The 12,690-nt window shown below is 34.7% G+C and overlaps 1 protein-coding gene across 1 annotated transcript in view; it reads right to left on the reverse strand.

Moving 5' to 3' along the window:
- LOC100920415 (olfactory receptor 4F15-like) overlaps positions 1 to 12,690 on the reverse strand; it is a 17,255-nt gene continuing 4,565 nt past the window's right edge. The window contains exons 2-3 of the mRNA XM_012544006.3: positions 3,972 to 4,121; positions 1 to 1,370 (exon numbers count right to left, since the gene is read on the reverse strand). Of these exons, the coding sequence (XP_012399460.3) occupies positions 406 to 1,362 (957 nt within the window). The 5' untranslated portion in view covers positions 1,363 to 1,370; positions 3,972 to 4,121 and the 3' untranslated portion in view covers positions 1 to 405. The remainder of the gene's footprint in view (positions 1,371 to 3,971; positions 4,122 to 12,690) is intronic.

Genomic DNA, 12,690 nt, shown 5'->3' on the forward strand with positions numbered 1-12,690 from the left:
CCCACAAATGTATAAATTTGGACCATGGAATTTCCATGAAAAAAAATTAGTTATTTTCTTGAGATGATTATTGCTAAGCTCAGCAAGAACCAAGCATAATTCCAAGTATAGATTCTCACCAAAAAATATGACATTGAACGAGATACATGAAAACTGATTGTGGTATATTCATGAAACTCAGAATTATGATTCTCTTCTTTATATATTCCACATTATAAAGTAGAAGGTGAGAGTAGGCGATGTTACTCTATTCCTGTTGATGAGTAAAAGAGCTATATCTCTAAAATTCAGAAGATCTTCTTAGGGTGCTCTAGGCCATGTCTGTTTTTATGCTACACCCTACATAAGTCTGGAAGCAGTGAACACAATCTTGAAGTGTCCCTTGATTTTATTTCATAAAATCCATCATGATTGCTCCTTGGAACTCACAATTTTCCTGCTCAATCTTTTCATTGTCACCTTCATGTCCTTGTTCCTAAATGTGTAGATGGCAGGATTCAAAAGTGGGGTAACAACAAAGTCAAGAATGGCCAAAAATTTATCCAATGACAAGGTGGGGAATTCCCATACATACACAAAGAAACATGGAGCAAAGAACAAAAACACCACAGTGATATGAGCTGATAGTGTGGAGAAAGCCTTGGACAAACCAGCAGAAGAGTGATGTCTCACAGTGACAAGGATGAAGATGTAGGACATGATTAAGAGGAAGAAGGTGCCCATAGAAATGAGCCCACTGTTAGCAGTGACCACATGCTCTACCCAGTTGCTATCTGTACAGGCAAGTTCCGCCACCCGAGGAAAGTCACAGTAAAAGCTATCAATCTTGTTAGGGCCACAGAAGGGCAAGTTTACAATGCAAACAAACTGAGACACAGCATGGATCACTCCAATCACCCAGGTAGTCACTACAAAACAAATACATGTTTTGCGGCTCATTATGGTCAAATAGTGGAGGGGCTTGCAGATGGCTGTGTATCTGTCATAAGCCATGGCTATGAGTAGGACCATCTCAGTTCCTCCCATGACATGGACAAAGAACATCTGTATCATACACCCTGGGAAAGAAATTACCTTATGCTCAGTGAAAATGTCAGTGATCATCCTTGGGGCTGTGGTAGAAGATAGTCCCAGGTCAATGAGGGAGAGATTAGCCAGCAAGAAGTACATGGGGGAGTGTAGGTGATGGTCACAAACCACAGTGAATACAATGAAGAGGTTTCCCAACACAATTCCCACATAGAATGAAAAAAACAAGAAGAGAAGAATCTTCATCTCCAAAGAAGCTGACAATCCCAGCAACACAAACTCAGTTACCATAGAATCATTTGTTCCATCCATTGATACAACTAGCATCAGCATTAGATGATCTGAGGGTAAAGAACAAGAAATATTAAAAGTGTGAGAACCAAAAGTTGATGTCCTATTTTGTCCCACCAATGAGTTCAGGAGGCCCTGGACTTTAAGCAGTGAAAAGGAAATACTGGGAAGTCACAAGAAAAAAAGAAAAGTTCTTGACAATACTGACAAATAGCTACATCAGTACACTGTTCATGAATTGATCCATCCGTTTTGGAAAACAATTTGAAATTTTGCCACAAAAATTATTATATCCTTTGGCCTGTAAATATCTTATGGAGCCTATACCTCAAAGAGATCAGGAAAAATGATTAAGATAACATAGTTCTAAAAATACACATAGCAGCTCTCTTTGTGGTAAATGATAATAATTTGTGCTAACAATTAGTTGGAAATGAAATGGGTTCCCAGGAAGAGGAATAGGAGAAAAAGGAAGAAGGGGATAAAGAAGAGGATGAGAAAGAGGATGGAAGAAGAGAAAGAAAAGAAAGAGAAGGAGGAGAAAAAGGAGAAGGAAAAAGAGAATGAAGGAGTAGGAAGAAGAAAGAAAGAAGAAACATTCTCCTAGGGCAGTTTCATGAGAAATAGTATGATATAGAAAAAATATTGTAGATAATTATTCAGAAGACCTAGCTTCTTGTATTGGCACTGTTGTAAGAGTATCTGTTGAAAGAACTGGGCATGTTTAGCATAAAGGAAAGAAATGAGGTTCAGAGTGGCTGTCTTTAATTATATGAAGGAAAGGCTATGATGTGGAAGATGCATTAGATTTATATCACATGGACCTGGATGAAAGAACTAAGAACAATAGAAGAAAGTCACAGAGAGGAAGATTTAAAATATAATAAGGAAATAGTCTTAACAATTAAAGATACCTCCAAAGTAAAATTATTTATTTCAGAAGATCATTAGCTCCTAACTTGAGGTCTTCCACTGAAGGCAGAAAAACTAGGTGTTGGGGATTTTTTGATATAATATACCTTGGTCTAAATAGCTTCTGGTATCCCTTACACTCAGAGTCTGTGATTCTATAACTAAATAGCATATTTTTGGGCAAAGCCATTTCTCTGATTCTTACCTCCTTATTCATTAAATATGTAAATGATCTGTTACATCCTTCAGAATTTGAAAATTTATCATTCTAATCTTTCCATATGCTTCCTTATAACCAATAAAATGTTGTGCATTCAGGGCATGATAAGTAGTTCAGTTTTGTTAAAATTGAGAAAGTAGAGGAGGAAAAAGTAGATAAAATAGGGATCTTAAAGATCATCTATCCTAATTCTTTTATTTTACAGATAAGAAAAATGTAGTCCAAAAAGTTAATAGTTTCAGCCAAGACCACACAGATTATTATCACAGAAATAATATTTTAATCTAGTTCTTCAGAACTCCTCTAATTCCCCTATGTCACAATACTTCACATGGTTTATCTAAAATTAATCTCTCTTAAAAATTAGGGAAAATAAGAGGATTCCAAAAAAGAACTCTTTCTGCATATTTGCAACCCAAAAGGGTTGCACCCTGGGCAAGTCCAATTCCCTCCAAAACCCAAACAAATTTATCCTTAATCCTTAAAAAATTAATAATAATAACTAATCTTATCACTGCAGTAAGAAGCAGAACACAAAAATGTATGACATAAGCAGAATCCCTGTATCACATAATCAGTAAATTGTATTAGTAACAGATAATATTTGTAAAGCTCTAATAATGCAAAATGATTTCAGGATTATATATTGCATATCTTTATGTGTACAGATATATATCTCCTTGAAGTGGATATTGAGGGTTAGAGTGGGGAATTTCATGAAGAGAAGGGTGAGGTCTACCAAATACTTTTAAATAGAAAGCATCAATATTATGCTCACTTATAAATTCTAGGGCCTAAGAATTTTTTCTCCTTGTAATATTATTATTATTATTATTCATGATTATTCATGATCACTGATAACACGCTTAGCCTCCAACCATTTCACACTTTTTAATAATTTTTGACAGGAGATAGAAGAGAGACAGGAAAAGAAAAATAATCTTGTAAAAGAATAATTTAATCATCTGATGAAGTGAAGAACTATTGCTATATAAATAGCTATATCTATGTATGCATATTAGTTGTACTTCTTTTTTGTATTCCAAAAAGTTGTTGGATGGATCATGAACCATGAATAAAGGTTTAGAAAAGAGTGGTCTAAAGCCACCCACCAGCCTCTAGTAAAAAGTTTATTCAATCCATTCCCACTATTTCTTCAATATTTCTAGAAACAGACATAATCATATCTTGATGAAAAAGTAAAAATTAAAGTGAGAAATCCCACCTCCTAATACCTCTTCTGTGCAGTCTTCTCTCTGTTGATAATGGAATTTAAGAAAATAAAAAAAATAAGTGAGGAAGAACAGGCTAAATAAGGTGAAAGGTTCCACTTCTTAATTGTTTTTCCTTAATCTTGTGTCTTACAATAATGAGGTTAAAGAAAATGAAATTGTAAAGTAAGTAAATGAGGAAGAATCCTAGATAGCAATGATTTAGGACTAATGCTGTCATAATAAACAAACAAATAAAATCCTGAGGATGTAGAGAATAAAAACCAAAACTCACTCCTTTAACTCACTTGCAGGAAGAAGAGAATTTATTTGGTTCTTCTGCTTAGTCTGAAAAAATCATCAGGATTATGACAGTCCCAGGAATTCTCCAAATTCTGAGATTCCCCAGAAGAATTTTTGTCTTTGTCTCTGTGAAATACTCTTCAAATATGACTTTTCTAAAAACAAAGAACAAAGAGTGGAAATAAAAAAAACTCAAGGGATGGCATATTTGAAAATAATCATTTAATCCACCTCTCTCATTTAACTGAGTAAATTGGACACCAAAAGTGAGACTTGAGTTATTTGAACAAAATCACAAAGCAAACTAGTGACATAGCCAAATCAGAACCCAGCTCTCTTGATTCCTGCTCCATATTTTTCTGATTTATTATATGGTATTACCACTCTATCAAAGTGCCAAATATCCAGTTAAGTTATACTTTCACCCTGGGATTCTGGAGAAATTAGCTTTGGTAAGATTGGTATTACCAACATGTATCCCAGTGTCTATGATGGCAAATAGTATTTAGCAATATTAATGGTTCATATTAAAATAGCACTTTGCCATTCACAAAGCAAATCCCTCACAATCCATTAAGCTAGATAATAGTATTATCACCATATTACTAATATGAAAATTGAAGCCCTATTGGCAAATGGTCACCTAAAATCATCAAGCATGAACATGTAAGCTATCCCACAAGTTGAGAAAGATTCCAAACTGCTTATCCTCCTAGAAGATTGCTTGATTTTTCACGTGTTCTTTCATCCATGTTTGTTTTTGTTTTGGGAGGTTTGGGGGGGTTTTTGCTTTGTTTTTTGCAAAGCACTTGGGGTTGTGTCTTGCCCAGAGTCACACAACTAGTGAGTGTTAATTGTTTGAGTCCACATTTAAACTCATGTCCTCCTGATGCCAGGGCCTTTGCTTTAATCACTGCACCATCTAGCTGGCTCTCCTTTTGCTTATTCTTAATTTCCCTTCTCTTATCTTTTCTCCCAAACTCTACTCAGAGATTTTTGTTTCACAATTGACAAGTATTCCTCTTTGACCACCTCATTGTCATTAAAAGATAAAAAATCTTGATCACTCTCCTGTGGTTCTGAAAATGCCCCATTATCCACACATTGGCTTCTACCATCATACAGAAGAACAATTTTCAAATTAAAAAAATAAAAAGTGATTGTTCCTTAGGTTTCTTTGAAGATTCTTTTTTGCTCTCACTTTACAAAAAAAAAAAAATCTGTTCTCATTTCATAATCTGTTTATAGTGTAAAATAAAATAGAAATGGTCAAGAGGCAGACTTTATGGCTTGACTTCCAGAAGAAAATTTAATATAAACAGATATATGAATATACATATACATATATGTATGTATAAACATATACATATATAAACATATGTTTATGTGTATTTGATCTGTAAATTGTTTAAAGGAGACTGACTATTAATAAGGTCTGTTAACTATAGTCATATTACATCTAAGTATTTATTTTTCAAAGCCATATTTTAGAAGGAACACTGAAAAACCAAAACATCTCCAATAGAGAGAAGTCAGGGTAGTGAGATAATTAAAAAACATTTCTAATGAAGATGGGTTGGAGAAATTTTAGATGTTTACTTTGGGAAAAAGGTATAACCATCATCAGTTATTTCAAGAGTTTTCTTGAAGAGGAGGGAGTAAGCTTGTTTCTACTTAAGTATAAAGGAAAATATTAGAATTAATGAATAGATGTTAGATAGAAAGCTTCCAGCTCAACATGAGAAACTGCCCCATAGCTCAACTTCTTCTGGGGAGTGCAGGGGAGATGGAGACTTTCCCCTATCAAGAGGTCATTAATTTAAGACTGAATGACTATTTCTTGGTGGTAATGCAGATAAGGAAAATAAAGCATTGTTGAAATGGGAATGAAGGAGGTGGAGAAAGGTTATTAGCCAAATGCAGAAATGTGGAATAGCTATGTAAAAGGCATATGAAAGAATTTAAATCTATCTCTTACCTAGCAATTCTGTCATAGGACAGGAGAAAGCAACACTGGGGTTGAAAGAAGTTCAAGGATATTAACTGACCCCTCTTCCCCCCATAATTGTTCCTAAAGAAAAAATATTTTTATGTCTATTCTCTGCTAAAAATGAAAACTACTTAGCTGATCCAAAAATCTAGTGACCTATCATTGATGGCAAAACTTCTAATACCCAACCCATAATTGTGTTCCCCTGGTAATTTTGTCTTAGAATCACACTGGTTTTCCCTATGGGAGAATCAACAGAAGGGTTGCTTGGCAATGAAACAGGAGGGAAGAAAGATTGTGCAGAAAAGTTAGTCTTATGCATTAGGGAAAATAATGTTCTTGTTAATGTGAAATAATGACTTTCATGGAGGAGTCTGTTTGGAGTTATTGAGATAAGGAAGGAAGAAGTTTTCTAGGATTGGCCTGATATTTACTACTTTGAAAGAGAAAAGAAGATGAAAATAAAGTTATATCAGAATTATGATATGACTTTAATTAAGGAGGCAAGACAGTTGATCTGTGAAAAGAATAAGATAATAAAGGATATAGCTTTCATAACACTAATCCTTTCTGAATTTTCTTGTAGCTTATAAAAACATGGAGTGCCAGAATCAGTAGACTAGAGTGATCCATTTGTACTGTTGTTTCAAAATTGTTTGTGAAAAAGAAAAATGAATACTTAATTTGTCAAAGTTGTGTACATTCAGGATTTTGTTTATATCTCAATAGGTTTGCCTGTTTGTCTATCAGTTTCTCTGTATTATGTGTGTTTTCAAAAAAGTTATGTGGATCAGGCTGTACAGGCAGTTGCACTGGATCTTTGACACAGAGCAAACCAAGACTGAGGAGTGATTTTTCTTTCACCAAATCAGAAATAAATGAATCTTTAGAATATGTACATGTTGATTAAAAATAATATAAGGCAGGCCTAACTCAGAACAGATGGTTAACAGTCATGGACCATCTAACAGTTAACAAAAACAAATTTACTTGGCCATAGCATGGAATGGATATTTAGAAAGGATACAGCATGAATTTTGTTGTATGCAAAGAGTAGGATTTGTTAAGAAAGGTGAGGGAGATACAGTGCACAAAGAGTTGAACAAATTGTTTTAAATATAGATTTTTCCTTCTTTGGAAATCAAAAGAAAGTAGACACATCTCATATGTTAGATTGTTTATTTAGGGGTTTTGAGGAATCAGGGTTAAGTGACTTAGGTGGGAATACACAGATAATAAGTATCTTGGGGCAGATTTGAATTCAGATCCTCTGACTTCACGGCTGGTGTATCATGCACTGCCACATAACTGCCCTTTGTCTCATATATTTTAATAGGGATTTCTTTCAAATATATTTGGATTACAGGCACTGTGTTCCTTTCAAACTCTTAAATTCTGTAACGAGGAAAAAGAAGGATGGAACAGAAATTTCCATTCTCTATTCTTAGTCTTACATTTTTATATGCTGCATATTGTTTCAGCAGAGGATTCTATTTTAGGTACTTATTTAGTTGAGGATGCTGTCAAGGAAAGAGATTAACTCCTTCAAATGTGTTCAATGTTTGGGTATAAATTATGGGGAGTTTAATTTTGCCTTGTTTCATTTGACTAATATGAGCATTACATACTATTCCAATGTTCCTGGCCCATCACCTGTTGGACCCTTGGATGCATTGCTCAGATAACGTTCAATCAAACATCTATTCCATATATCAGAATGCACTACTTCAATCCTAAATGTATATTCTGGGAACTTCCTTGCCTGCATGGGGTGTCCCTTTCAAACAAAAGTTTATAAGAGATGATTAAGGCATATAGCAAATAATAAATTATGATGCTTACAAGACAAGAGATGTCTTTCAGCCTCTGTAAACAAGAGTATTCTAAGTACCACTTCTTAAGTTGCTTCAATTGTTTTAGGTTTTATTTTGGCACCACTCAGTTTGCTAGGTCCCTTCTGTGCCCCTTTCCTCACTATTAAATAACAGCTGTTGACTAAATGATAACATACAAGAACTATAATATTAAGAATATTTCCATTCAAGTTCTAGATCTTTCTGATTCTTGCTATGAACATTTCTGTGAAAAGAGACTTGAGCTCAATTTTGATGTGTCTGTCCTAAGCAATAACTCTTTATTATTTAAGTTGTAAAGATTTGTGGTTGTCACAATCTTAGATATGTCTGACTTTTCTATATGTATGATTATTGGCTAAGTAAAAAGTATTATGGGCTAGAATTTGAAACAAGGTGCTAAGTCAGTGGAATTGATAGAGACAATGGTTATTTAGCATGGAGCTTAACAACTCTCTAGTTCGGTACATGTACTTAGTACTTACTATAGTTGTACAAGATTCATACCTATAATAAGAGACCATATAAGCTTAGATAAACTCAGCCAGAATGAGAACTAGGGAAGACAGAGACCATGGTAGCAGTCCTCCTGCTTCCCCCACAGAAACCAAGACACATTCAGGAGGACCTCAAGAAGCTGGCAGAGGCAGAGAAGACAAAGGACTGGTAGCAGGAGCTTAAGCTCTCAGAACCAAGGAGAGAGACAGGTCTCTAAAAAAGCTAACCGGGCCCTAGCAAAGAAGACAAGACTTGGAAAGAGACAATAATGGATTTGGACCTTAATCCCAGGCTGCACTTGTGGTGATTACTGAACTGAAACAAAGGCTGCCTCCAGAGACCCCAAGAAAACCTCAACAGAGAATACTACATTTCAGTGAGAATATTACATTTTGGCATCCGAATGTGGGACATACACAATTTGGAGTTCATTGGAAAAGCCTCCATTCCTGATCCCAGTGGAAAAGTCTCCTTGACCCAGAAATTAGGGTGAGTACAAAAATAGATAAGGAAACTTTGTTAAAGGGCTAAAGTAGTATTTCAGCTAATGTTTAAAAAACAACTTTCTTTTCCAATTCAATGAAAATGTGTAGAGAGCATTGTCAGATTAATGAAAAGCCAAGGTTTGATTATAATTTGGGAGCAGATCACTAAACTTTTAGAAACTACAGTACACATCTCTTTGGTTCTCTAAGGGGAAAAAATGGATCTAGAGGAGTGAAAATTACTAGGAGAGCAATTATGTCAATTCTACAATGAAAATGGACCTGACTCAAGTGTTTCCAAAGAAACACTTTATACATATAATTTAATACAATTGGCTTTAGGAAATTATATAAGTTATAGAATAAGGAAAAATAAAAAAGAGCAAGAGGAGCAGGATCCAGATAAACTAGGTGAAAAGGATGAAGAAACAGATAAGAATGGAGTTAAGGACAATTCTGAGTGTTTACTTCACAGCAGAAGCCATTAGGGCATTCCCCATCCCCTGACCTACTTCCCTCAATTAACCCTTCATGGGTAGAGGGAGAAGGAGGAGGGGGAGAGGCAGTAATACAATCAGCACCACCTATGAAGAAGCTTATGACAAAATTACAAAAAGTACTGGTTAAGGCAAAAATTGAAGGACAGGATGTATCTGATGTAATAAGTGCATACCCTGTGATCAAATAGCTTGACTCTTCAGGTCAACAAAGGAGAAAATACACTCCTTTTGATCTGGAAAAAATTAAGGATTTGAAAAAGGATTGCACTCTTTATGGGGCTACATCATCTTATATTAAGATGTTACTAGAGAATTTGAGAAGAGAGAATTTGGCTTATGAAATTTTAACCCCCAGTGATTGGAAATCCATAGCGAGGACATGTTTAGAACCTGGACAAAACTTGTGCTGGCTTTCAGAGTATCATGAATTATGTAGGCTTCAAGCCCAATGCAATAAGCAAACTGGAGTTAATGTACAAATCACCTTTGACCAGTTAGCAGGTGAAGGTCAGTATGCAGAGAATTCAGCACAGATTAATTACCCCATCATAGGAGTGTATGAACAAATTGCTACTGCTGCTATAAAATCTTGGGGTACCCTCCCAGGGAAAGATCTAGGAGAAGCCTTCACAAAACTAGAGCAAGGTCCCAATAAACCCTTTGAGGAAATGATTATGAGAAGAAGGGAGAGTGATAGAAAACAGGGCATACTGGGTGGAGACATGGTCAGTAGCAAAACATTTTTGAGGAAAGTTAAAGTGAAAGGAGATAACAGAATAAATGGAGGGGGGAATGCAATTAGCAATATTAATTGGGGAAATAATTTTGAAATAAATTTCTCTGAGGAAGACCTCATTTCTCAAATGTATAGGAAACTAAGTCAAAAAAATATAAAAGCCATTCCCCATTAATAAATGATCAAAAGAAATGAAATATACCCAAGAGACTGTAAAATTTTGGATATTCTTTGACCCAATAATACTACTACTAGGCGTGAATCCTAAAAGAGATTTTTACCAAAAAAAAAAAAAAAAGGAAAAGGATATATAAAAATATTTATAATAGCTCTCTTCCCAGCCCCCCCAAAAAAATGCAACTTGAGGGCATCAATTGGAGAATGGCAAAATAAATTACTATATGTGATTATTACGGAATATTATTGTTCTATAGAAAATGAGTGGGATGATCTCAGAAAAACTTGAAAAGTCCTCGATGACCTCAAGAAAAGTGAAATGTACTGTATACAAAGTAATAGCAATGTTGTAGGATGATCAGCAAAGAATGACTTTGCTTTTATCAGCAAGACAACTGATCCTTGACTACTCTGAAGGACTTGTATGGATAGTATGAAAATACTATCCATACCCAAAGAAATAACTGATTGTGTCTGAATACAGGCTGAAACATACTCTTCTTGTTTTGTTTTATTTTTCTTGAGGGTTTTGTGTGTGTGTGTGTGTGTGTGTGTGTGTGTGTGTGTGAGGGAGGGAGGAGTGTGGAGATTATATTTTCCTTCAAAGCATGACTTTTATAGAAATGTTTCATATAACTTCACATCTGCCTTCTTAATGGGAGCAAGGTGGAAGATAGAGAATGTGGAACTCAAGGTTTTAAAAATAAATGTTTAAAAATTGTTTTAAATATAACTAGGGTAAAATAAAAATATTAAATAAAATAAGAATTCTTCTACTGATAATAATTGTGTGACTAAACTGTTAAAATTAGAAGATATTCAAGTAAGATACAATCATTTCATAAAAGGGATTAGAGGGATATCTTATTCAAACAAGGGATTTAGAAGATCACAAAAGATAAAATGAATCACTTCAATTCCATTACACTGAAAAGACTTTGAATGACAGAAATTGAATTAAGTTAATAGATCTACAGTTTTTGAAATTCTGAAAAGTAGGAATTTGTACTTTTGAAAGTTCTTTCCCGGAGTCTCACATTTTCTATGCTCTTTCAAACATCAGTGACAATGGCTCAGTCATAATATCTCACTTTTTTATAATAAATTTTTTTGACATTTAGATTTTTTCATTGCCTAACTTTCCTCCTGTATCCCTCTCCCCATTCTCCTTCCCCAGGAAACATACAATGTAACAAAGAAACTTTTAAGAAAAAATAAGGAGAATTCAGGGAAGATGATGGCATAGGTTAATAAATTTTAAATTCTCTAGATTTTCCCCACAAATAGAACAAACAAGTAGAGTTGAGTCAGAACATGGTCCTCCTGGCACAATCCAAGAAGATACAAAAAAAGAAAGACTTTGAGGCCAGTGATTAGCCAGTGTAAATTGCAAACACCTCCAGGCTATCTCTATAGAAACACCAAGTAGGGACCTTTGGGGCTAACTGGGTTTGGCTGAAATGTCCTAAAAAACTTTCATTTCCCAGACAATGTGAGGAGTCAGGGATCTGAGTCTGGAAGACTGAGAGAACTTTGGCTGATTAGGAATGCAGGCCCAGATGTGCTGCAGTCATACAGTCCTGGATGAGAAAGAACCAACACACCCAAGAGCACAGAGGCAGTGGAACACATGTTGCTGGCTATGGCACTTTCAGGTAGAACTCTTGATTTGGGGTTCCATGTCAGAGAGAAGAGCAGAAATAAAGCTAGAAGTACCATTCTCCCCCATCATGATTAGAGGCACTAACATTAATAAATCTCAATTTTTTTAAAAATGAACTGGCAAAGAAGAAAGACCCCACCTATAGAAACTTACTAAATAATGGAGAAGACCAGGATTCATCTTCAGAAGAAGATGTTAAAGTAAAAAAAGCTTTTTTTATTCCAAAGAGTAATGTAAGAGTAATGTAAAGTGTTTCGCTGCCCAGAAAGAATTTATAGAAAAATTCAAAAAAAAAAAAAAAAGAAGAAGAAGAAGAAGAAGAAATTAAAAAATCAAATGAAAGACACTGAAGAAAAATTAAATAAATTAATAAATGGATAAAGTCAGCCAAAAAAAACAAGATTATGAAAAAAAAAATTAAGCAATTAGAAAAGGAGATACAAAGTCTTAACAACAAAAATAACTCTGAAAAATGAATTTTGGCAAGGGAAAGCCAGTGAAGCTATAGGAGACCAAGAAATAACAAAGCAGAATATAAAGAATGAAAGAATAGTACAGAATATGTAATATCTTATTTTAAAAAACAACAGATCTGAAGAACAGATCAAGAAGAGAAAATATATGAATAATTGGACTGCCTAAAAGCTGTGACTAACAAAAGAACCTTGACTCAATAATGCAAAGAAAATTGTCATGGCCTAATAGAATATCAGAGGAAAGTAGAAATGGGAAAAACCCACCAATCACCATCTTAGAGAGATCCTTTTTGGAAAATTCATAGGAATATTTGTAAAGGACTGAAACTCTGAGCAGATGTACTTG

The sequence above is a fragment of the Sarcophilus harrisii genome, chromosome 2 (assembly GCF_902635505.1).
Source record: "Sarcophilus harrisii chromosome 2, mSarHar1.11, whole genome shotgun sequence".
Taxonomy (NCBI): Eukaryota; Metazoa; Chordata; class Mammalia; order Dasyuromorphia; family Dasyuridae; genus Sarcophilus; species Sarcophilus harrisii.